The 27,460-nt window shown below is 35.6% G+C and overlaps 1 protein-coding gene across 5 annotated transcripts in view; it reads right to left on the reverse strand.

Annotated features, from left to right (window-relative positions):
- Positions 1 to 27,460, reverse strand: part of TBC1D32 (TBC1 domain family member 32) — a 208,218-nt gene that overhangs the window by 85,856 nt on the left and 94,902 nt on the right. For all 5 annotated transcript variants that reach the window (XM_025864955.2, XM_025864962.2, XM_025864946.2 and 2 more), the window contains 3 exons: positions 3,560 to 3,682; positions 2,432 to 2,540; positions 1,531 to 1,624 (listed from right to left, as the gene is read on the reverse strand). In XM_025864955.2, coding sequence (XP_025720740.1) covers positions 1,531 to 1,624; positions 2,432 to 2,540; positions 3,560 to 3,682 — 326 coding nt within the window. The remainder of the gene's footprint in view (positions 1 to 1,530; positions 1,625 to 2,431; positions 2,541 to 3,559; positions 3,683 to 27,460) is intronic.

Consider the following 27,460-nt stretch of genomic DNA (forward strand, 5'->3'; position numbering starts at 1 on the left):
AAAGATTTGAGTCAGTGGGGTAAAGTGTTCAAAATGGTATTCTCTCAAGAGTTTTTTCTTGAAAAATACTACCTATCACTCACACATCTCTGAAAGCAATAGATCAGGTTGCACAAGAGGAAAACAAAGGCAAAATTTTTAGTGCATTATAAAGACAAATATTAACTTTAGGGGCACCTGGGTGGCTCAGTCAGTTAAGTGTCTACATTTGGCTCAGGTCATGATCCTGGGGTTCTGGGATCGAGCCCCGTACTGGGAATCCCTGCTCAGCAGGGGATCTGCTTCTCCCCCTCCTTCTGCCCTTTCCCCTGCTCACGCTCTCTCTCTTGCGCTCTTTCTCACTTTCTCAAATAAATAAAATCTTAAAAACCTTAAAAAAAAAAAACCTTAAAAAGCTCCCTTTCTCTTTCCCTAACCCCTAAGTAGATTGAAATAAAAAACAAAGCACAATTTTTGTCTCTATGCAACTGTGAGAAATATAATGTGTATCTCAAACACTGGATAGAAATAAAAACAATACATATCAATTGATGGCTTCTTATAATAGTTTCAAAGCAAGTAAATGTAGGAAAAAGTGAAAGATACATGAAGTCTCACACAGAAACATTTTTTTAACAATCACTCCATAAAATCTTAACCTATGTTAAATGAATCTTATACCTGCTATTTTTTTCCAGCACTTCAATAGTATTAAAGAAGATCGCACTGATAAAAGGTTTAACTTCTCAAATTAATGAGTAGTTTGATCATGTGTCTTCATATTTCATCTTAGAATTCTCTAAGAATGGTTTGAATTTTCATTGCTCTCACAATAAAGTCTTGAGCTACACTTGTCTTATGGCTGACCTTGGCATACCAGTTGTCTCACTTCTGGTCTCTCTTGCCCTCACATACCAAATCTCAGACATCCTGAACTACTCACAGTTCTCTGAATATAATTTGCTCCTTTCAAGCCTCTCTGCTGTTTTCCTTTGTCAAAAATGCTCTTATATTACCCAAAAATACATATTTCGTGCCTTGCTTTAAACATTGATTTTCTTTGGAAGGGTGTCCTGCATATATGCTATGTTAGCAGGCTACACATTTGACTATTTAGTTCCTATCACACTGCACTACCATACAATTATCTAATTACTTGTATGTATTCTCCAAAAGTTCATGAACTCGTCTGAACTTTTATTATATTTATATAATTTATATTATATTTATATTTCAAATCTTGAGGACCCAGAACTTATGCATGGCATGCAGATACTAAAAAATATTACTCTGCTGAATAAAGTCCTATGTATCTAGAATTCATCAAAAATCATAACTCCTTTTTTTAAACCCAAAAGGTTCTGATAAGAATTATTCAACATCATACAAATAATCCAGTAAGAAACTTACAAAGAAATAGGCATAAATGTATCTATATACACAAGCTGAATGAAAAATAGTATTAATCTCCCATAATACTACTTTATCGTTTTTCAAATTATAACCACAAAAGCACTAAAATAACATGGCAGTTGATGGTAAGTATCTTACCTTTTTTTAGATCAGCATTTTTTGTAACTTCTGACAGATAGCAGTTTGGTAAAGGATATGATGAAAACATTGGCCAAGGATATGGATCATCACCCTAAAAAGAAGACAAAGGACTTCAGGAAGTAATATAATATATTGAATTTTAAGGCTTTCTGAAATACAAATTTAAACTGGCTTTTGTTTCATAGATACTAGAGTTGTAGCCTAACTAACCAAAACCTATTTGACAATTACAATTCAATACTCCAAAGGATAATAACTGAAATGAAATGTAATAGAAATGACATTACACAAGTCCTGAAGACAAATATATGGTAACTTGTTCTAGCAACTAGGACTGATAATGGTAGCCTTACTATTTTTTTTTCCATCAAAGAGAAATTATAGTCTTCGAAAGAAACCTGTATTTCCTATATTGAAATAGGAAACAAATTCAAAAAACCAAACTGTTTATCTTGTATTGTCAATCATTTCTATCTCATCTTTCCCAGACTGACAGAGCGAAAATGTACTTAAAAAAAAAAAAGGCGCTTCAAGGGAAAGACAATGTCTATGAATATTGATGAAAGAAGTACTCAATATTGCTAATTAAATACAAAAAATATCTTCATCTAATAAAAATTAGGTATCATGAAAAACAAAGACGTTGAAAGTAAACATCATAGACACAGAAAAATGACAACTTTTTAATGAAACTATAGCCTACTTGGCAACACAAACACTTATGACCCCTCTGTCACAAAGAATGCTATTTTCATTTTATTTTATTTTTTAATTTTTTATTGTTATGTTAATCACCATACATTACATCATTAGCTTTTGATTGCTATTTTCATTTTAAAGTGTTTATTTGTATCCTACAGCTTTTCTATTGACAAATATTCCTCTTTACCCTACTCACCTTCTCCAGTACCCTTGGGGGCAAAATACGTTCCATGGGACCACCAATAAAATTCATTCTAACAAGAACATGATTTCTCTCTACCGATAAGCCATCAATTATGAAATCCCTGAAATATAAACATATCAATTTTGTTATCTTAATTGAATATGGTTTAATTCCAAAACCAACAGTGGAATGTAAAGAAAAAAGAAAATTTTCTATAGAAAAGTCTGGAAAAAGATTAACAATGTATCACTTAAAAAGGGCTAAATTCACTTTATCTTATAGTTTTTGTCAGAAAGCAAAGAACTGATGGAGATATAATTGATATAATCAGATAAATATTATGAAATAATATTTTCTTGTCAAATGTTACTGCATTTAAAGAAATGGAATTAAGACCTACATTATTTCCACAATGACTTTTTCACATTTTTAGTAAAGGTTCCCTTAGGTTCTAGACTCAGCGCCTTAAATTCAAAATCTAAATGTTGCTTTTGAGCAGGTTCCACACTTCCTGCAGCTGTTAATACCATCCTTCTATATCAAATCTAGAGAATCCAGTAATGTGCCTGGTCTTCTATATTCTTCTAAATCCCAGCTAGAATGGAAGCACAATTTTTTTTTAATTACTGACATGAAAACAATACCAGATATTGAATGTGTATTCAAAATGTCAGCCAAATTAAAGTAATGACAAGTGTAGTAGAAAAAAATCATCAAGATATTACCATAACCTCGTTTTGCAATAAACGGAGCTTATGAATATGAATTAACATAATTAAGAGAATGAAGTAAAGAGTTACTACAAGGGACACAAAATCAAACATTTTGTTTAATGACTCCTCTTACACATGCAGCCTGAATTTAAAGGTGATACAACTTCATGGAACCATCAATAAAATCAGGTCTTAAACAAAAACTCAGAAAGGAGTACTGTTCAAGCTTTCCCCATGAACATCTATCACAATCTTTCTAATGGTGACATTTATATTTTAATTGCTTTTTACTCTGTTATTCAAATCTGTTGAATTCAGATAGGGGAAAACATGAAACTATATACACAAAATTACTGTCTTAACAGAGCATCTGTAAAGAAAACTATTGTTAATAATACTGTCTTAACAGTTTTGTTTTTGTTTTTACCTGTGGCTTTCAGAGGTCTCTAAGATATTTTCTTCTTGAGCATTTAGTAACATTTCAGATACTTGATACTGAGCCTCTAGTAGGAGAAGAGTGTCTAGATCACAGCATACCACACTTAATAACCTATATAAACAGAAACAATAAAAACAGATTTTATAAAATATATTCTAAAAGTTTAGAAACTTTCTTGGTGTCTCAAAGTAATACCTACACATGGAAATACAAATTTTATGAGAAATATCAGTTACTTCAAATACATTTGTAATAATTTTGATTAGTAGTAGACTTCAAAAGTTTTTCTCTTTGGCATATTATTTAAAGACCATGGGCAATTTCTAATCCAGTTTTTCTAAAAAAATTATCTAAATCTAGGACTAGTAAGTTCTCACAACTAATTTAAAAATTATACAGGGAACATTAGCAAATCTATAAAAACTGTAAATTGCCACCACTTTTTATCAACAATTAATTACATAAGAAATGACAGAATCATTTTGCTACCAATCCAGGAAATGCTCACTAGGTGAAATGTCAATGTCTGACTTTATAATTGTCAAATAAAGCTGAGAATACCAAAACACACTGATCTCTCTCTAAACATGCATGATTTCCACCTGTCTCTCAACATTGCTAAAAGAAAGATAAGTGGAAATCATGTGGCTCCCATTGTGATACAAGAGGACATTCATTGCACAATCTATGAAATATTCTTGCCAAGAAAACTGAACCTGAAACTAACCAACAATTACTACACATTACACTATCAGTTTACAGGAAATACAAAAATCAGAGAAATATGTTAAAAAAGATGACCACAAGGAGGAAAGAGTCAACCAAATCAATAATTTGGAAAATCCCACACATCATTATATATTATTTCTTCTGGGGAAAAAATATGAAAAACGGATAAGGTAATTTATAAATTAAAAGCAAATGTGAAGATTGTGTTGTGACTGTGATTCAAGCAAAAACTAAAATGCATTTTTGAGTTACACAGGAAAATATGGGATAAGTACTAGAGGAGATCAGGAAAATGGTGTTAAGTTAGCTGTAACAATGACAAAGTGGTCATGCTTTTTTTTTTATAAACAGGGCTTATATGTTAGAGATACATACTGAACTGTTCATAGGTAAAATGGCATATCTGGAATTTGCTTTAAGGTACTTAAGAAAAAAGTGTGTATGGGAGTGAGAGAGCTAAAACAAGATTGGAAAATACTGGTAATTGATAAAAACAAGGTACATGAACTTTCATTATATTATTGCTCTTTCTACTTTTTATATGTTCAAAAATTCTATGATAAAGTATATAAAAAAGATAATGTGAAGGTAACAGCAGGGGCTAGGGTAGATTGAGTGGTTAGGGACAATTTCTCTGAAAGGTGGCATTTGAGGAAACAGGAGATCCAAGAAGAAACTAACCTTCTAATCACTCATTTCCTAATTTATCTTAGAGTTATAGTCAAACATGAGCATAAAGTCATACTTATAAGAATACTTATTGCTGAGTGGTCATAAGAGTAAATAAAAAATTTTAAGTGTCCACTCATAGAATGAAGTTCAAGTGTTTGGAGTAGATTTTATAGTGGTATACTATGCAGATATTAGAACAAAGCAGCTACATATGTTTAGATAAAGAATTATCTCCAAAGTACGTTAAGTGAAAAAGGAGAGGCACAAAGCATTGTATGTAGCAGTAGCATTTGAACAAAAATGGAAAAGCATTTGAATATAAATAAATACATATTTGAGTCTTTTTTGTTTTGTTTTTGGGGTTATTTAAAAAAGATTTATTTATTTTGAGAGAGCAAAAGAGCATGTGCACACAAGCAGAGGGAAGGGCAAGGGGAGAGGGAGAGAGAGAAAATCTTAAATGTGGAGCTGATGTGTGGCTCAATCCCATGGCCCTGAGATGGACCTGAGCCAAAATCAAGAGTCAGACGCTTAACTGACTGAGTCACGTAGGTGCCCCTAAATACGTATATGTTTTTACACAGAATCTCTCTCCAAGGACAAAACAACTGGTAAGAATTGTTAGCTTTGGGGATGGGGAGGAGATCTGAGGGACTGGAGAGGAACATACTTCTCACTGAATGTCTTTTATAGTTTTTGAATTTTGGTGCAATTGCATGCTTTACCTATTCAATAGCATCCATAGAGAGAAAAAATGTTTGGCAGATGCTTTTAAGAGTCAAAAATGGCAAGAGGAGTTAAAATCGTGGAGTAGTAGGAAGACGTTATGTTTCCCTCATCCCTTGAACACAGCTAGATAATTATCAAATCATTCTGAACACCCAGGAAATTGATCTGAGGACTGAGAGAACAGACTGCACAACTAGAAGAAGAAAAGAGGCCACATCATGGAAGGTAGGAGGTGTGGTGATGTGATTTGGGGAAGAAAAGAATTGTGGGTGCTGCAGAGAGGAGGGAGCCCTGATCATGGAGAGAGATGAGAGGAGAGAAAAAAAAGAGAGAGAGAGGCAGAGAGAAAGCACACAGGGGATTACACAAAAACACTTCCCCAAAAACACTGAGTGCAAAAATAAGAGGGGCTGATTATCCCAAGTTTTTATAAACAGTGCAGCTTCTGAAGTCTTAGAAGTCCACACCACTGCCAGGATAAACCTGTGGGGCAGAGCAGTGCTCTTGTAGAGAAGGAGGGCAGAGGCCCTGGAGCTGATGGCATGCTCTGAGGATCCCCTGGGTCATGATGGAAGAGAGTTCCCCATCTTGGAGTGCATTTGGGAGAGGTGTCTCCTGTCTATCAGGAGACAAAACAGCCGCAGGTGCTACTGAGCTGCCCTGTTCGTTAGCATATGAGCAGAGATGTCTGCTGAGGGCAGCTAATCTGGATGTGGGCTTTTTGCCACACTTTACCATAAACTCCAAACTCCTGAACTATCATTTACCATAAACTCCAAACTCCTGAACTATCATGCAACTGCTTTTCTGGGACAAACCGGTACTAGCCACAGCTCAGTGAGACCCTCCCCCAGAGGATCAGTGCCAGGTCTCAAAAATTTGGAGTTTTAAAACCCAGCTGCAAGCCTGAGATAAAACACAAGAGCACTAGGCCACCGGTAGGCAGATGGCTTGGTCACAGACAGCGTGAAGGCAGGAATCTCACGGAAGCCAGGGACACCAGAGGGGAGATTGTTCTTCTGTGAGGGCTTCCTGAACAGTGATGGGTGTGAACTCCTCTGTCCATGAACAAGAGCAGGCTGACACCAATTTCACCCCTCCTATCAGCACAGAAGGACTTTAGCAAGAGGCACAGTACACACAGTGGAGGCTTGAGTAGCTTACACCACACCCTGCCCCCTGTGCTCTGCAAGTCCCTTTTTAATAGGGCAAGTGTGATTGAGAGCCAGAGCAGCAGCAGGGCCCTCCCCCAGAAGACCAGCACAAACCCAGTGCATGCACCAGGTCTACTGATCATAGGCCACTGCAAAGCTTCAGCTCTAGTGAAATTAGGAACAGGAACAGCTTTCCTAACACACAAAAGACAGACATAGACAAAATGCCAAGATGGAGGAATTCATCCCAAAAGAAAGAACAAGAAGAGGTCATGGGCAGGGAGCCAATCAAAACAGATATAAGTAATATACCTGAACCAGAATTTAAAACAACAACCATAAGGATACTAGCTGGACTTGAGGAAAACATAGAAGAAAGCAGAGAGACCCTTACCACAAAGATAAAAGACCTAAAAACTAGTCAGGTTGAAATAAAAAATGCTATAACCAAAATGCAACAGACTGTATGTAATGAACACAAAGATGGAAGAAGCAGAAGAATGAATAAGTGATATAGAAGATAAAATTATGGAAAATAATGAACCTGAAAAGAAGAGGTAAAGAAAAATATTGGATCACAAATACAGACTTAGGGAACTCAGTGGCTCCATAAAGCATAATAACATACATATCATAGGAACCCCAGAAGAACCAGAGAAGGAAAAAGGGGCAGAAGGTTTATTTGAGCAAATTATAGCTGAAAACTACCCTAATCTGGGGAAAGAAACAGACATCCAAATCAAGGAGGCATAAACAATTCCAATCAAAATCAACAAAAGCCTGCCAAAACCAAGATATATTGTAGCAAAATTTGCAAAATACATAGATAAGGAAAGAATGCTGAAAGCAGCAAGAGAAGACAAATCAGGTTAGCAGCAGATCACTCCACAGAAACCTCGCAGGCCAGAAGAAAGTGGCATGATATATTCAGTTTGCTGAATGGGAAAAATCGGCAGCAAGAATATTTTATCCAGCAAGGCTGTCATTCAGAATTAAAGGAGAGACAGAGTTTCCCAGACAAGCAAAAACTAAAGGAGCTCGTGAACACAAAACCAGCCCTACAAAAAATACCAAAGGGAATTCTTTGACAGGGAAAGAAAAACCAAAAGCAACAAAGGCCAGAAAGGAACAGAGAAAATCTGCAGAAACAATGACTTTACAGGCAATACAATGGCACGAAATGCATATCTATCAATAATCTGAATACTCTGAATGTAAATGTAATAAATGCTCCCATCAAAAGACACAGCAGGGCGCCTGGGTGGCTCAGTTGGTTAAGCGACTGCCTTCGGCTCAGGTCATGATCCTGGAGTCCCTGGATCGAGTCCCGCATCGGGCTCCCTGCTCAGCAGGGAGTCTGCTTCTCCCTCTGACCCTCCCCCCATCTCATGTGCTTTCTCTCTCATTCTCTCTGTCTCTCAAATAAATAAATAAAATCTTTAAAAAAAAAAAAAGACACAGCATATCAGGATGGATTAAAAAAAAAAAAAAAGATCCATCTGCATGCTGCCTACAAGAGACCCATTTTAGAGCTAAAGACACCTCCAGGTTGAAAGTGACGGAATGGAGAACAAATAGAACAAAATACAAAAATAGCAAAAATAGAACAAATACTGCTAGGGGAGGGATAGAAATTGAGAAAAAAATGTCATGGCTGCCCATTACAGGCAAAACATAGCAAAATAACTCCTCCCCTCCCCCCTGCCAAGAATAAATTCCTGAGTAAAAACAACAAATTTCTCAAAATTTAGGGATATAACATACATGGAAAACCTTATTCTCTGTTTCCAACAGTGGAAAAAGAATACATAAGACAGCACCAGGAGTATCCCTGGTCCTACTATGTTTCTTAGTAGAAGGAAGAAGGTGGAACAAGGAGTCAGAAAAATCACTTATTAACTATTAGTTATAGAGATAATTATTAATAACAAAACTACCTCCATAGTAAGATAGGTGGGGACAGCACAAAAAAGGGACACTCACACACCCAAAACTTAGGCCTATAGAAAAATTCCAGCTAACTGGAAATATAACCCTGCTTTTTCTTCAACATGAACCTTCTACAAACAGCTAATAATGAAATACTTCATCTCTCTCCAAAAAGAAATACCATGAGATACATACAAAGGTGCTCCAAGAAAAAGGAGGATAGATATTGTTAGAAAAATAAGAAGGATCAATTAAATAATAAGGCTTTCAGTTATGAAGGTATAGGGAAACCTAGTGACCTTTCTGCTTTCTCTAGGCTACTAAATAATCAATAGGAAATGAAACTGACCCTCAGTGTCCTCTGGTTTATGTTGGAAAGAAGGGGTCTATAGGATCTAAATGTACCATGAGATGGTCCAAGGTGAACTGGAGCAACTCTGAGAGCAAATACACGCCAGATAGAATTCTCCTCATTAGAGAATGAGTAAATAGAAACTTTAACAAATGATGTAGAACTTTTAAGATCTTACAAGTATTAGGAATAATGTAAAGCTTAGCAAATTTGGCCCAGCAATAAATTAAAAGAATAGCAGACTGTGACCAAGTACAGTTCCTTCCAGGAAGAAAAGAATAGTTTAATATTAAAACATCTGATGTAATTCATAACATCAATATGTAATAGAAAAGAACGATATAATCATCTGACCAGATGCTTAAAAGCTACTCAAGATTCAACATCCACACACTATTCCCTGCCCTCCAAGAAATTTTAAGTAAATTAAAGAAAGGTTACTTCTTTAATTTGATTTAAAAAACAAATTTATCTCAGTGCAAGAGCTAAAAGCATAAACAGGAAATGCATTCCCATTAAGGTCATGAGGAAGGCAAAATTGCCTATTATTATTTAACATCATCTAGAAGTTTAAACCAAATGCAAAGACAGATGAAAATAAAAAAACAATCTGAAAGGAAATAAGGTTCATTATTAGAAGACAATGAAACTGTTTATTTGGAAACCACTCCTCCATGACATAAAATTCAATTTACTTAATTCTAAGAAATACTGGTTGAATATCTACTAAGTCCCAACCACTGTTGGAAGCGCCCAGGATACATCACTGAACACAAAGGCACAAAAATCCCAGTCCTTATGGAATGCAAAATACTAGAGGAGGGGAAGACAATATAAAGAGTTAAACAAAACACAGCATGGATACAACTAAAGCAGGAAAGTGAATAGAGTTTTAACAAGGGGGTAATAGGGATGGATAACTGTAATTTTAAATAAGGTAGTTAGGAAAGACCTTACGGAGAAGGTGACACACTTCAGTAAAGACCTGTAAGAAATGAGGAAGCAAGCCATGGACCTATCGGAGTGAAAAGTGTCCCTGGCAGAACAAACAGCTTGAAAAAAGGACCTAAGGCGAGAGCATTTCTGGCATGTTTGAAGAGTGAGGTGCCAAGTATAACTGAAGAGGAATAAACAAGGGAAAAGTATTAGGAGATGAGGTCAAAGTAATATTAGGGGTCCAGAACACACGGGACTCTCTAAGGCCATTGTAGTAACTCCAGATTTTTCTCTGATGACATGAGAAACCACTGGAGTATGGTTTTACCCTGAAAAGAGAAACCTTGTGAGTATAGAATTGACATGATCTGATTTGTTTTTAAATGGGATCACTCTGGCTACTGTATACAAAATAGGCTGAAATTAGGCAGGGACCGAAAGAGATACACCAATTTTAAAAGCTATAGCAATAAGCTTATAGCAATAAGATTAGATAATGACTTAAAAAGGGTTTTGTTAGTAAAGAATCTATTAAACAGAAGAATAGCTCTGTGGTGAACAGACTCTTGGGGTGGTCCCTACCCTCCTGGTACTCATGATTCCCTTGAGTGTAGGCAGGGGACCTTTGACTTGCCTCTAATCAGAGAATGTTAAAGGTGAGAGAACAGATATGATTACATGATTATATTACATAAGAGTTTGTGTCCTTCTTCCTGGAATCTCTCTCCTTTGATAGCTTTGAAGAAGCAAGCAGCCATGTTGGGGAAAAACACGCAGCAAGGAATTGCAATTGGTCTCTAGGAGTTGAGGGCAGCCTTCAACAGACAACCTGCAGAGGCCTCTAGCATCTAGGCAGCAAGAAAACAAGACCCTTGGTCCTAAGACCATGAGGAACTAAATTCCACCAACAATCTGTGTCAGTTTGAAAACAGAACCTTCCCTAATTGAGCTTCACATGAGACCACAGCCCCAGCTGACACCTTGATTGTAGCCTTACGAGACTATAGACAGAGGACCCAGCTAAAGGTGTACCTCAACAGAAACTGGGATAATAAACGTGTGTTGTTTCTGGGGTGCCTGGGTGCTTGCTCTCAGTCGTTAAGCATCTACCTTCGGCTCAGGTCAAGATCCCAGGGTCCTGGGATCGAGCCCCACATCGGGCTCCCTGCTCCGCGGGAAGCCTGCTTCTGCCCCTCCCACTGCCCCTGCTTGTGGTCCTGCTCTCACTGTCTCTCTTCTCTGTCAAAATAAATAAATAAAATCTTTTAAATAAATAAATAAATAAATGTGCGTTGTTTCAAGCCACAAAGTTTCTGGTAATACATTATAGAAAAATAGAAAAAAACTCCAAGACTTATATCTAAGCAACTAAAAGTATGATGTGCCATTTGGTTGATATGGAGAAAATAACTAGAAATAAGAGGAAAAAAATTATGTGTGTGTGTGTATGAGATATATGAATATGAGAATTATGAGGGTAACCAGTAACAAAATACAAAAAATAATCTACATATAATATACTAGTAGTAACATACCAGTAAGAACCAATTAAAACATTACCATGGGAAAAGAAATTGTGTTAACAATAGCAAAAATAATAACACAGAAGATACTAATAAGAAATGCATAGGTCCTATATGTAGAGAGCTAAAATATGTCACTAAATAATGTAAAAATTTTCACTAGACATAGCACCCATCTGGATTAGAATATTAAATATCATAAAGATGTGTATTCAATTCAGTTATGAAGTTAGTTTAAATGTACATTATGCAATAACTTAAATATTAAGCTTTTTATAAGAGTTCAACAAAATACCTCCACTAATAATCTAAAAGAAACATTTTTAAAAGAGAATAATGAAATGAATGAATAATTTGTATATACATTAAATCTCACAGACTATCAGATGTTTACCATGTTCTACATTTGGGAGAGGCATAACATATTTAGTCTCACAACTCTGTGAGGAACTTTGTCACTCTCTCCACTTCCATATGAGGAAATAGAAGCATGGGGAGGTTAAAAATCTTATCTAAGATTACTCTGGCAATGTGATTCAAGAGTCCATGTTCTTAACCACAGACTGATATTTCCACATACTGTAGTACATACAGAGGAATATAATATTAGTCTACAAATATTAAATTCACAAGATATAGAAAATCTCTTTGGAAAAAAACATATTAATGAGAGTAACTAAAGAACACTTAAACTAAACAGAGATATATACCATGTTAACAGACTGGAAAACTCAGTATTATAAAGATGTCAATTAACTCACTATTGATCTATAGATTCATTCCAATGATAATTAAAATCCCAGTGGGCTGATTTGTGTGACAAACTGAATGTAAAACTTATATGGAGGGGCGCCTGGGTGGCTCAGTCAGTTAAGTGCCCAACTCTTGGTTTCGGCTCAGGTCATGATCTCAGGTTATAAGATTGAGCCCTGCACTGGGCTCTGTGCTCAGGGCAGAGTCTGCTTGAGATTCTTTCCCTCCACCTCTGCCCCTCCCCCCACTCACTCTTGCGTTTTCTCTCTCTAAAATAAATAAATAGAATCTTAAAAAAAATTATATGGAAAGAAAAAAAGTAAAAGTAGCCAAGATATTTTTGAAAAATAAATGGAAAGAATTCCTCTATCAGTTATTGTAATTTATTACAAAACTATACTAATTAAAACAATGTGATATTTGTACAAGAATGAAAAAAATCCAATTGCCCACAATAGGAAATTCAGAAACAGATACCTGTTTGGCAACACAATGAAAAATTATGCATGTATGTATACAAATAAATATGTAGCTGACATTTCACATGTAATAGAGTTGTTTATAATAGCCCAAAGTGAAAAGCAAAAATGTCCACCACCAGCATAATATATAAACAAAACACAATATATTCATACAATGGATTATGCAGCAATGAAAATAAATTAACTGAAATACATGCAACATTAATCTTAGAAACAATGCTACAGAGAAAAGGTCAGAAATGACAGAATATACAGTCTATACTACCATTAATATACAGCTCCAAAAGCAGCAAAATTAAAATATATTGTTTAGGAATAGTTGCCTATATAGAAAAAATATAAAGTAAACCAAAGAAGTAAATTTAGCCATGAAAGTCAGAATAATGGTTACCATTAGGGGGAATGAAAGGACTCATGATCAAACAAAATGCACAGTGCTAGTAAATTCTCTTAAACATGTTTACTCAATGGGGATTATGTGGACATTTATTTTACAACAATTTGTTAAGTTATAGGTTTATATTTTATGTAATATTTATATTTTTAAAATTTCAGAGAAAACTTAAGTATTATGCTGGGTGAGTAATGGAAAAAGTAAGTCATTACATCCATAAGAAGTATAAACATGAATGTAACAAATCCAGAACACTAAAAAAACGCATATTCTAATAATTATGCAAAAAGATTCTTATAAGACTCAGTAACAACTAATACCATTCACTACTCAATTATGTAATTATCTAATGAACAGATCTTAATGGCTCATTAATTATAAGCTAACAGTCAGACTAAATATGGAAGGAAAAGCCTAAGTAAGACAATCTTTTTAGCCCAATGATAATATTAAAGCTAAGTTTACAAAGTGAATAGTGTACAGATTATTTTATATCCACTAACCTAGAAAAATGATCAGAAAATCTCAAAATGTAAATATGAGTAGGTGTATAAGCAACAAACTGTTAAGTTTAATTTTTGTTGGTCCTAATCCCAATTTCCAGAAGTTATGAAAAAAATCTCTTCATTTCACATATAAAACAAGATGGTTATATCCAGAAGCATTCCAAAGAAAGTCAGCAATTAGCCAAAATAAATCCAAATTCACAGGTAAACTGGATAAAAGTTTTAGTGGTATATTTCCAGATTTTTTTACGAACAGAGAAAAAGTATTAAAAACAATTTAAAGTAATAAGTTTATGTAAAAATATCAACAGTAAGTACCACAGGGAAATTTCACAATACAAGATTTACACAAGGTCTCCTATGATTTCAGGGTAAATCCATGTTCTCTTTGTTAAATAAATATTCTTGTCTGATGAACATAATCTCCAGCTCCAGCCATCAGGGCTACTTGGTTCATAAGCCCATGTGAGTAAGCCACTAGGGTAGCTATGGAAAGAAGCTGACCCATCAACAAAAGAGATTATTTTACCTCCTTTATAGAAGGAGAGATCCCATTCAAGAACACTGACATGAGTCAAAAATATCTTAGTCTGGGTATATTCTCAGAGGACCATCTATATACCTCTTCTACCAATCTTCTTAAACCAGTCTTCCAATCTTTTTTTACTCTGAGCCCCTGACCATCCAGGACAGCATTTAGGCATGTTCTATAAGTTTATAAATCAATATCTGAAGTCATATCTCCTAGACAAAATGACTAAGTAGACATGCTACTTCAAAATTTTCCCTCTGAAAAGCTATGAAGCTATAGTAGTCCAATTCTAACAGGTAGTAACATATCATGCAGAAACAGATTTAGTTTTTTCTTCTTCCCGGGTCACCCAGTTAGAGAAACTTCCCAGGAGCCATAGGTAGTCTCGTGAATGTGTGCACCACATGTTCATACAATTTACTTATGTTCTCAGGGCCAGTTAATCTTCTTATAAATACTACTTGCACATGGTAATGGAGTTATATGCATATAAAACTTTGTTTTGGAAAATAACAATATCCAATACCTAAAAAAATACCATATAGTGCCTGGTGATTCAGAGTATCTTGTAAGATAGCAGTTCAATATTGCAAGGTATTGTGCCCCACATGATACCATACTGAGTTTTCAACATGCCATTCCACCACTATCTAAGATTAGCTACTTCAGGGGCGCCTGGGTGGCTTCGTTGTTAAGCATCTGCCTTCAGCTCAGGTCATGATCCCGGGGTCCTGGGATCGAGCCCCGCATCAGGCTCCCTGCTCAGTGGGAAGCCTGCTTCTCCCTCTCCATTCCCCATGCTTGTGTTCCCTCTCTCACTGTGTCTCTCTCTGTCAAATAAATAAATAAAATCTTTAAAAATAAAAAAAAAATAAGATTAGCTACTTCAGGGAGGAAAGGTTACATTATAAAACTAGTGAATATTGTGGATATTAGCTCAATGCTTTTTTTGTTGTTAAATTAGTTTCTTGGTCAGAAGTGGTGTTTATGGATACCATGACCTTCAGTAAGTACAGAGTTGGTAAGATCATCTTTGGTAGAGAACCATGGATGTCAAATTTCATATGAGGTATAAGAAGACATTTAATGTTATTAACCTGCCACCAGATAGATAGCTGGTTGGTATCTCCAGATTATGTGCTATATTTTGAGTCCTCTTTTGCAATTTGGGCACTCAGTGGTACCTAGCTAGATCACCTGTGATGAGAGAATTCATGTCATTCAAATCATGGATAATTCCCTATGTAAGTTTAGCTATTGTGCTACATTAAGTCATGGCATCTATAAAACAACACTTTTGACCAGGAAACTAACAACAAAAGAAGCATTGAGCAAACATCCACAATATCCACTAGTTTTATAATGTACCCTTCCCTCCCTGAAGTAGCTAATCTTAGATAGTGGTATAATGGCATGTCGAAAACTCAGTATGGCCTCATGTAGGACATAATACATTGTAATACTGAAGTGCTGTCCTACAAGATACTCTGAACTACCACCAACCAATATATGGTGCTGTTTCAGAACTGTAATATGGGTCTAGGAGCTAAAGGGTAGAAGTAGAAATGATCATTTTCCTTGGTTTTCTCACCCCTCAACTTTGTAGCATGCAGCATGGGGGTGGAGGACTATAGTTTTGAGATATTATTCCAAAAAAGAATACTTCTATACTTTACCACAACATTCCTCTAACCTTTTGAGGCTCCTCAAAACCCTGGAACAATAAGCAAAATAAAGTAACTTTCTAGACTAGAGGGACTGACCATGATCATAAAAACAAATAAACTAACAAACAAAAAAACCCTACTATTGTGCAATAGAGACACAGAAAATCAAGCGTAGTGTCCACGGAATACTCTGTAGTACCTCCTAATATTGCCATATCTAGGAATAAAAGTTAAGGAAGATTAATGCGGCTCAATACAGTTAAGACCACTAAGGACTCAAGAACCACAAGGAAGCTCTGGGTTGCCCTACTAGATTAAAAAACCCTAAGCTCAGGCTGGTTGGGTATCAAGGGAAAACAGAATGAAGTAATTGGGTAAAGAAGGTATAAATATCAACTAGAGCCTCATATCCACTTGTAGAAATGAGGACTACAGTAGCTAACCATATTTTCAACCTTGCTCTGGTTTAAGCAAGCACTTAGGTATTAACCAATTTCCTTTTCTTGATTTCTTTTACCTCCTATTTTACATAGGATGTTGATTTGTAATTTAGTCTATAGGCTAAAGGATATAAGTAAGTGACTGTAAATGAACAAAGAATGAAAATCACCTAGAAATTTATGCTAACATTGAAGAGACTCTAGATCTCCCTGTCAGGGAAGAGGGTAAGGGCACTTTTGTTTGTGAGAGGGAAATTATTTTGTGCTAGTGAAAGAACGTTTGTTGCTATCATTGTTGTCTGGAGCTTTAATGCTCTGAGGTTTGAATGACTCAAAATATTTAAAGTGATCAGACTCATATCTGGCACACAGTAAGCAATGCTGTAAATATCTGACATTATTATATTTTACAGGAACATCTCGAGATATATTACTGCTAGATATACAGGGAAAAGCAAGCAAATGGAAAAAAGATGTCTTATTAATACTAAGAAAAATAAATTTGGGGAGGAAAGGAATAATAAAATAAAGGAGAGATAAGAGGAATAGGAAAGGAATAATAGAATAATAGCTCTTGAATTGGCAGAGAGTAACAGTTAACCCTCTTCAGCACAATACCCTTTTCTCTCAGCTGCAGTAACTGCCTCTGACTCATGATTTCCAGAAGGTAAAACCTCCAGTGTTCTGCCAAAAAAGGGAAAGAATGGATAGGAGTAGAAAGAACGTGAGGGCATACCTGAATCTTTTCATTTCAACCCTGTTCGTGAAAGTCTTAGACTTTCGCCTAGTCCTCTACTTCCATCCATGTCCATGTTGGTGCCTCTGGGTCCTAGTACTTCTAAAATGTGACACAAAAAGTTGCTTCTGGGCCTCCCCTTGTCACCTTGGGTTTTAGCTTTCCCGGCCTACTCAATCATTTACAACTATCAATTTGTTTTGTAACTCCTCCAGTTATATTATGGAAGGTTCCATCCCTTCAGGCGACTGTAGGGCGCCTAGGTGGCTCGGTTGAGCGACTGCCTTCGGCTCAGGTCATGATCCTGGAGTCCTGGGATCGAGTCCCACATTGGGCTCCCTGCTAGGCGGGGAGTCTGCTTCTCCCTCTGACCCTCCCCCCCTCATGCTCTTTTTTTTTTAAGATTTTATTTATTTATTTATTTATTTATTTGACAGAGAGAGACACAGCGAGAGCAGGAACACAAGCAGGGGGAGTGAGAGAAGGAGAAGCAGGCTTCCCGCTGAGCAGGGAGCCCGATGCAGGGCTCCATCCCAGGACCCTGAGATCATGACCTGAGCTGAAGGCAGGCGCTTAACAACTGAGCCACCCAGGTGCCCCATGCTCTATCTCATTCTCTCTCTCAAATAAATAAATAAAATCTTAAAAAAAAAAGAATGACTGTAAGGCATCTTGACATTTAAGTTGTAAAGCACTACAATCTATGGGGTCAGGTATTACATTCTCTGGAATCAGACTATCTGGGTTCAATACCAGTTTCACTAATTACTAGCTGTGTCACCACAAGCAAATGGCTTAACTTTTCTATAGTCATTTGTAAAAATGGGAGATAAGAGTACCTATTTCAAAGGGCTGTTCTGAAATTAAGTGTTTAAATGTAAAACCGGTATCAGTACCTAGGACATAGTGAGAACTTTGTAAGGACGAGGCTATGCCGTAACAGAGGCAGCAGTGTATTTTTTAATGATAGTCTAGGCATACATTAGTAGATACATAAAAAATGAAGCAAGTGTAAAATCATTTAATCATTAACTTCAGGGAAAAAAATACTATGAAAAATGAAATATAGTCATAGTATACTACTTGGCCCATAAAGAGATAATATTTATATAGACATAAAAATATAAGCTTTTTTTATGTTATGTTAATCACCATACATTACATCATTAGTTTTTGATGTAGTGTTCCATGATTCATTGTTTTCGTATAACACCCAGTGCTCCATGCAGTAATACCCATCAGGGGGCTAACCAATCCCCCCTCCCCCCTCCCCTCTAGAACCCTCAGTTTGTTTTTCAGAGTCCATAGTCTCTCACGGTTTGTCTCCCCCTCAGATTTTCCCCCCTTCATTCTTCCCCTCCTGCTATCTTCTTTTTTTTTTTAACATATAATGTATTATTTGTTTCCTAGGTACAATATAAGCTTTTAATAGTGACTTAATCAGATTTTGGATAAAACTATAAAGCAGGGAAGGAGGGACAGCAGAGGACATCTAAATCCTAAGCTTCTAAATCTCTAATGACAAGATAAAATCTAAAGTTTAAAAATCACAACATAGTATAAACATGTTACTCAAAAATCTGGAGATGAATGCCAGAAAAAACCAATTCAAGGAGTCGAAAGTGACAGTCTCTGAGGACTGGGACTTGGGAGTACAGAAGGATGGGGAGAGGACTACTCTTCATTCTTAAATGCTTTTCCCGTACTATTTGGCTTTTTAAACTATATATCTTTATTACTTTAAAATATTTTATTTAAAGATTCTATTTATTTATTCTATTTATCCACTAGAGAGAGAGAGAGTATGAGAGGTGGGAAGGAGCAGGGAGCTTGATGCGGGACTTGATCCCAGGACCCCGGGATCATGACCTGAGCTGAAGGCAGACGCTTAACCGACTGAGCCACCCAGGCACTCTATACCTTTATTACTTTAATAAAAATAAATAAAAAATAGTGTTTGGTAGATGTGACACAGACCATGAACTAATATCTTTTCTAGCTGCTCTGACAAAAAAGATAAATATAGACTCTGTGCTGGAAGTGGAAAATAAATTTAAGCCACACAGAATCTGGACCCTTACTCAGTCCTTTACTTTTGCTCAAGTAGATAAAACAAAAACACATATATTTGTTTTCTAAGCTCTAAATTGTCTTTTTTAAAAAGTTCTTTTTACCTTATTAAATTTTATGTCTAATGTAATGAAAATCAGTATGATTTAATTTTTCATCATACAGAAAAATGTTTTGGGTAAAGAAGTTAAAAAAAAAAGATTTAAATGCCAATTTGGCATCCCAAATGAGCTTATCTTGCTTATATAAGAAACCTCAAACAAAATTCCCCCTGGGCAAAGGATTTAGGCTCAATAATAGGAAACTTGCATTACTGATCTACAAAAATGGAACTATTCTTAGGGGAAGGAGGAAAAAAAGATCAAAGTATACTCAGAACTTAAAGGCAAATACTGTTAACGAGGGTCACCAGACTCCTAAGACATGCAAGATTTTGTGCTAAACATTAAGAATCAAATTGGTCACCATTCTTAAGAGATAACAATGTATTGTGAGGGGCCTGGGTGGCTCAGTCACTTAAGCATCTGACTCTTGATTTCATCTCAGGTCATGATCTCAGGGTTGTGAGACTAATCCTTTCACTTTTTTTTTTAATTAATTAATTCATTTATTTTTTATGTTATGTTAATCACCATACATTACATCATTAGTTTTTGATGTAGTGATCCATGATTCATTGTTTGCGTATAACACCCAGTGCTCCATTCAGTACAGCCCTCTTTAATACTTCCACTTGTTTTAGAATGTATCTTGAATATTACAGATTCCCCCAGGAGTCTGCTAATAACCCAAATCAAATCTCACCACACGAATAATTCTCTGTTCTTAATTACTACATACTTTGTATGTCACTTTCAAATATTACATCATTAATATGTAGGTAATATCCAGGTACTCTGGATGGTTCTGTGAAGTTCAGTCTTAGCTAGGGTACCTAGAATGGTTCTGTGAAGTTCAATCTTAGCTACCATCTCCACTTGAAGAAATTTGAACCATGTTTTTTGTTTACCTCATGCCTGAAGTCACAAGCCCTTTCTCTTTATCCTGCCCCTTTTTTCTAGGATTTCTTCCTTAAATACATTGAATCAACACATTTCATTTCTACTAACATTCTGAATATTTCCATGTATGCATCATGATAAATTCCATAAGTTATTCATTAACTCTGTAATCAAATGTATTGGTTAAGATATATACAAACAATACAAAACCCAACACAAAAGATTTCCTTCTGATCACCACATACAAACTAGCTAGCAGAGATGCAATGCCCAATTCCCTGCCTGTTGATCAAATCCAAGAATGGGACATGGATTACACACACAATAACTGTACCTCCAAATCTGGAGATTAAAGTTTCTGATGCACATACAACCATATCTGGAGAGGGGAAGTGGGGAGTAGAGTCAGTTTGCCAATACACCTATGTGAGCAGAGGCTTACAGAGCCTACTCACTTGCTCTAGATACCAAATTCATACCTATTTCAGAAAGTGCTCTGGGGTCTCCTGAAGCTAGAGGTTAGTTTGGACTCTTGTAAGTATAGAGTATAATTTTTGGATATACTGAGTTTGCTGACGTTGCATGTTATGCACAGCCTAATGTTCAATAACTCTGGACATATGATGACGGGAAAGCTTAAGGATTGATACATAGATACAGGAGTATAGTCAGTAAAGAGGGATAACTGAAGCCACTGCGAGGAAAAGAGGTAAATGTACTGAAGACATACACTAGAAGAGATTTCTATTCAAAGGGTAAATAGAGGAAGAGGAAAAAGAATCAGCAAAAACAAAGGAGAAAAGAGAATCCAGAAATAAAAAGAGAACAAAGTCACAGAATTCCCAAGAAAAACCACAGATAGGGGCACCTCAGTGGCTCAGTCCATTAAGTGTCTGACTTGATTCTGGCTTGCGATTTTGGCTTTCTTCGGGATCTCAGGGTTGTGGGATCAAGCCCCGTTGTCAGGCTTTGCCCTCAGCATGTAGTCGGCTGGAGATTATCTCTCTCTCCCTCTCCCTCTACGCCTTCCTGCCCGTGGGCACTCCCTCTAAAATAAATAAATAAAATCTTAAAAAAAAAAAAAGACAGTAGACAGCAGTGCAGCACCTAATAGGAACTCAATAAATATTTTCTGAATGAACAAGTTAATGAAAGGAAAAGGTGTCAATAGTGGGTGGAATATAAAATGGTACAGAGATGTAAAGTAAAAGGAGTCATGAAAAGAGGGAAGATAGAAATATATTTGAAATGTGCCTAACTTTTTAACATAGCAAGTCCATTTCTAATGATTTGTTGTAAAGATAATTATGGGCATAGAGATATTTATAAAAATGTTCAATAATTTTTAAAAAATAATCTACACGTCTAAACACAGAAAATTGGTATTCATCCATACTAGAATATTATTCAATCCTTTAAAATTATGGTATACATGAACATTTATAAGTATGACAGGATGATTTAAAATTAAATTAAAAAGGCAGTGTTAAGACAATAAAACTATTAAAAAAATATCTAGCTAAAACCTGAAAAATTTTGGCATGAAGAGGTTAATGGTAAATATCTCTAAGAAGAAGACTAACAACTATGGTTTTGTTTTCATTATTTTCTAATTATTCTATAAAAATGGGAATTCTTTGATTAAATAAGAATTTTGAATCCATTACTGATGTCAATTAGTAATAGAGCATCTGTTTTCTTCAAATTAAATTAAATATCGTATATCTATTTATGTGCTCAAGTACATGTGTATACAAAATCCAAAATGTGGATGGTTTTGTAGTCAGATTATATCTAATTTCTGATATTAAAAAAGACTGCAAGAGATAATTTTAAAATTGCTTATTACTAATGTTAATCAAATTTAAGTCTAGTTAGCATCTGGGTCACTGGGAATAAACAATTTCATGATTTGTTGTAATGGAATATTAACACTTACCTATGTTTGCTAAAATAACCACACTGGCTCTAAACTGAAAATTACTTTTTATTTTTCATCTTAAAGTCATCTTATAGGTCAGATTTTTTACAAAGAAGGTAGTCATACATAAAACTGTTATACTGTGGGGCACCTGGGTGGCTCAGTCAGTTAAGCGTCTGCCTTCAGCTCAGGTCATGATCCCAGGGTCCTGGGATCAAGCCCCACATCAGGCTCCCTGATGAAGCAGGGAGCCTACTTCTTCCTCTCACTCTGCCCCTCTCCCCCTACTCCTGTTCTCCCTTGTTCTGCTTTCTCTCTCTCTCAAATAAATAAATAATCTAAAAAAAACAAACACACACAAAACCTGTTATACTGTGTATATAATTTACTGTTATGGGTGTTCTATGGGTGTTTAAGAGGTATTCTATAAATAAAGATTTCAGAGTTTTTTTGTTTTTTAAGAAAACTAACAACAGGCCACATGACAGTTTCAAATAAGAAGGAGTAAGTTTTAGGAGAACTATACTAACATTTCTTTAACCGTATTAAATTTAATGTGTATATTTAATGAAAAATTACTATATAAGATTTAAGTTGCTAAAAATGTGCAATTCTAGACTCTAATTAAAACTTAATTTGTAGTTTCATATAAAGAAAACTATTAATACTGAATGATATAATTTTTTCTCCATGAAATACAGTTTTTATATTGAAATAATTTAGGCATGAGCATAACAGTCCTCTAATTGAAAGATTGTTAATAATATCTTACTACTAAGCCATGATGAGGAGGATCAAAAGTTTCCAGGAGATGTGACATTAAAAGCAAAGGTAACAAAAGCAAAAATAAACAAGTGGGAGTACATCAAACTCAAAAACTTGCAAAGGAAATCATCAACAAAATGAAAAAACAAAGTCCTGAATGAGAGAAAATATTTGTAAATCTTATCTCATAAGGGGTTAATAATATTCAAAATATTTAAAGAACTTACACAACAACACCAAAAAATTTTAAAAAATCCAATTCAAAAAATGGGCAGGGGATCTGAATAGACATTTTTCCAAAGACAACATGAGGATGGCCAATAGCTACATGAATAGATGCTATCAGGGAAATGCAAATCAAAACCACAGTAATATCACCTCACACCTATCAGAATGGCAGTACTGTTGGTGGGAATATAAATTGGTACAGTCACTAGAGAAAACAGTATGGAGGTTCCTCGAAAAATTAAAAATAGAACTACCACATGATCCAGCAATTCCACTTCTGGGTATTCATCTGAAAACAAAAACACAAAATTTGGAAAGATTTATGCACCCCATGTTCACTGCAGCATTATGTACAATAGCCAAGATATGCAAACCACCTAAATGTCCACCAATGGATGAATGGCTAAAGAAAATGTAGTATATATACTATGGAATACTATTTAGCCATTAAAAAAATGAAGTCTTGCCATTTGCAACAACATGGATGGACCCTGAGGGCATTATACTAAGTGAAATAAGTCAGGCAGAGAAAGAAGTACCGTATGTTCTTACTAACATGTGGAATTCCAAAACAACCAAACTCACAAATACAGAGAATAGACTGATAATTGCCAGAGGTGGGGAGTGGGGAGTGAGGGAAATGTGTGAAGAGAGTCAAAAACAAAATTCCAGTTAAAAAATAAATCAGTCATGGGGATGTAATGTATAGCATTGTGACCGTAGTTAATACTGCATTGCATATTTGCAAGTTGCTAAGAGAGTAAATCTTAAAAGTTCTCATCACAAGAAAAATAATTCTTAACTATGTGTATGGTGACAGATATTAACTAGACTTCTGTGGTGACCATTTCACAATATATACAAAGACTGAATCATGTTGTAACCTGAAACTGATATACATCAATTATAGATCTTAACTAAGCCTCAACTTTGGAAAAAAAGAAATTATAGAGGATAAGAACCCCAAGGTGCCTTAATTGTTGTCTGTAAAAGACAATGTTCAAGAAAATAATTTGGACCCAAACTTTTCAATAAATAATTTGGACCCAAACTTTTCAATAAATAAATAAATAAATACATTTATTGAAAAGTGTGTTGTTGTAAGTCACAGAGGAAGTAATTCATAAAGCCAGCTTTGCCTTGAAGGATGAGTCAAATTTTTGTAAGATGACAAAAGTGAAAGCAATATTCAAGACAAAAAAAATAGGTATACAGGCAATAATAAACACTGTGCTTCAGAAGAAGTCTAACCTATTCAGCATTAGTTCAGGCTGAGGAAAGGTGGAAAATAATGTACATAGGAAAGGTGTAGGTATATTATGGAGCTGAAAGCCACATAAGGAAGTCTGGAACTGCCAGTTATTTAAAATGAGAAGGTGGGGAGCTTTACAATGTGTTTCTTTTCTGCATTAATTACCTCACTTTTTTATTACCTTAGTATCTGATTCCTCATTAGGTTGTAAGGTTAAAGAGAATGAGCACCACATCTTATTTACCCATCATTACATCCCCTACATCTAACACAAAGCATAACAAGCGCTCAATAAATATTGACGGAGTAAATGAAGTAGAGAAGAGTAAACTAACAATTATAAATATTAATCTGCAGTCATATTAAAGAAGTGCTGCCTATCTCATGTCACTACACTAAGAAACCTGGATTAGTTTAATCTCCCTCCTGGGTAGAGAAGAAAATAAGATCAAGGACTTAGGAAGGCAGGTTAGGAAATGGCAGAACATCCTTCTAACACAGGTGGACACAGGGAAGGTGGGAGGCCAATGAGAGCAATAACGTCCTCATCTCTCATAGTAGAGTCAATCAATATTGTCTAGAAGTGAAATATAATGTTCAAACCACTTGAAATGTTTTACATAATCTTTTCTTTCTTAAACTTAGAGGAATCTCTGGGGAAATACTAACACCTGGAGTGAAAAAACAGTTATTTGAAATTCAGCCATTTCTTCTGTTTCACTAGTTTTTCTTTTCTATAAAATTCAGTTAGAATTTAAAATTTAAATTAAAATGGTAAATTTAAATATTATGATTCCATTTTTATAAAATAATCTCCATATATCTATTCTTCTGTATGTACATGTGCAAAAAGATGTCCAGAATAATTTTCCTCAATGTTAATGTTACTTTCAGATAGGTGCAGGGGATTAAGAGTACACTGACTTGATGAGCACTAAATATAGAACTATCGAATCACTGTATTATACACCTGAAACTAATATATAACACTGTATGTTAACTACACTGGAGTTAAAATTTTTATTTTTTTATTTTTTATTTTTTTTAAAGATTTGATTTATTTATTTGACAGAGAGAGAGACAATGAGAGAAGGAACACAAGCAGGGGGAGTGTGAGAGGGAGAAGCAGGCTTCCCACTGAGCAGAGAGCCCGATATGGGGCTCGATCCCAGGACCCTGGGATCATGACCTGAGCCGAAGGCAGACACTTAACAACTGAGCCACTTGGGTGCCCCTGGAATTAAAATTTTAAAAAATAATGTTACTTTCAGAGTTAGGAAGAATGTCACTTAATGTATTATAATTAGTCTCCTGTGTTGGTTAATTTCTTTATAATAAAGATAAATCACTGTTTGAAAAACAAAGAAAAAAAGTTAAGATGACTTTCAAGACTGAGCAACTGAATAGTTGGTTGGGCCACTTAATGAGATGGAAACAGAAGATTTATTTTGTTTTGTTTGTTTTTGTGGGAGGAGATCCAAAAGTTCAGTTTTAGACATGTTAAGTTTGTGATGTCCGAGAAATGTACGAATTGAGATGTCAAGAGAGAGTTGTATATTTGAACCTGGTAGCTCCGAATAATGATTTAGGTTAGGGATATAAACTGTGGGGCACCCACAGACATACAGGATACTTAAAGGTAAAGGTGTAAGTGGATGAACTTGGGGTAGAACAAAGAGGAAAAAGTGCAACTGGGACAAAGTCCTTAGTATTCCAAATTCTTTTTTTTTTTTAAGATTTTACTTATTTATTTATTTGAGAGAGCGAGAATGAGAGAGAGAGAAAGAGAGAGAGCACATGAGAGGGGGAAGGGTCAGAGGGAGAAGCAGACTCCCGGCTGAGCAGGGAGCCCGATGTGGGACTCGATCCCAGGACTCCAGGATCATGACCCAAGCCGAAGGCAGTGGCTTAACCAACTGAGCCACCTAGGTGCACCTTTAGTATTCCAAATTCTAAAAATTGCTTAGAAAATGCAAAAGAGAAAAAATAGCAGCTGTGGAAGTGTCACAGAAACAAAGAGAACTTTCACATAGAAAGAAATGGTCCACTCTATCAAATGCTGATAGTTATAATAAGAGAATTAAAAAGAGAAGAATCTATTACATTCATCAGCATAGAAGCTACAAGCGACTTGAGCAGGATGTGCAATTCTGACAAAGTTAATAGAGTCAATGTCAAATCTAAGTGGGCTGAAAAGTAAAGAGAGGTGAGCAAGTGGGGACAGTTTGTACAGATTACTTGCTATGATGAGAGGAAGAGAAACAGGCCAGTGACTTCAGAGACAGGAGGTCAAGAGAAATTTCTTTTTGAGTGTGTTTCATTGTAAGATGAGACATGTGAGGGCATGTCTGCACCCAGATACCAAAATTAGAAAAGGACAGGCTAGAAGTGGAAACAAAGAGGATAGGAGGACTAATCAAAGGAGCAACCTTCTCATATATTAGTCATTTACAAGATTTCTAGGATCTGAACAAATAAAAATTCAGAAATTTACAGAGGATGTGATTCTATTAAAAAGTGAAAATTCATGGGGCGCCTGGGTGGCTCAGCTGTTAAGCATCCGCCTTCAGCTCAGTTTATGATCCCAGGGTCCCTGGATCGAGCCCCAGGTCGGGCTCCCTGCTCGGTGGGAAGCTTGCTTCTCCCTCTCCCACTCCCTCTGCTTGTGTTCCCTCTCTCACTGTGTATCTTTCTGTCAAATAAATAAATAAAATCTTAAAAAAAAAAGTGAAAATCCACATTTCACTAAGCCCTGTATTAGCCTCATCTAAGTGCTATGGCAAACCTACAGAAACTGTATTAAATGTACCCTTATTCAGAGGGGGGAAAAAGTGAATGGAACAAGCAGTGCTAAGTATAGAAGGCAAATACACTCATGAGATGATCTACTGAAGGGAACGGTATAATAAAGGTACAATTAGAAACAAAACCAATGTAGAAAGTAAAGAAAATGGTGTAGGTAAGAATCCAAAACACAGAGAAACACAAGATTTATAGAATACAAAGCTATGATATAAATTATCGCTATTGGGCCACAAAGATCAACGCTAGACTGAATTATTAGAAAAAAGCAAAGTATCTAACCTCAAATGTATGACCTAAAAATATAACTGAATAT

Source organism: Callorhinus ursinus, unplaced genomic scaffold (assembly GCF_003265705.2).
Source record: "Callorhinus ursinus isolate GAN/ISIS: 27379988/994484 unplaced genomic scaffold, GSC_fseal_2.0 scaffold6, whole genome shotgun sequence".
NCBI lineage: Eukaryota > Metazoa > Chordata > Mammalia > Carnivora > Otariidae > Callorhinus > Callorhinus ursinus.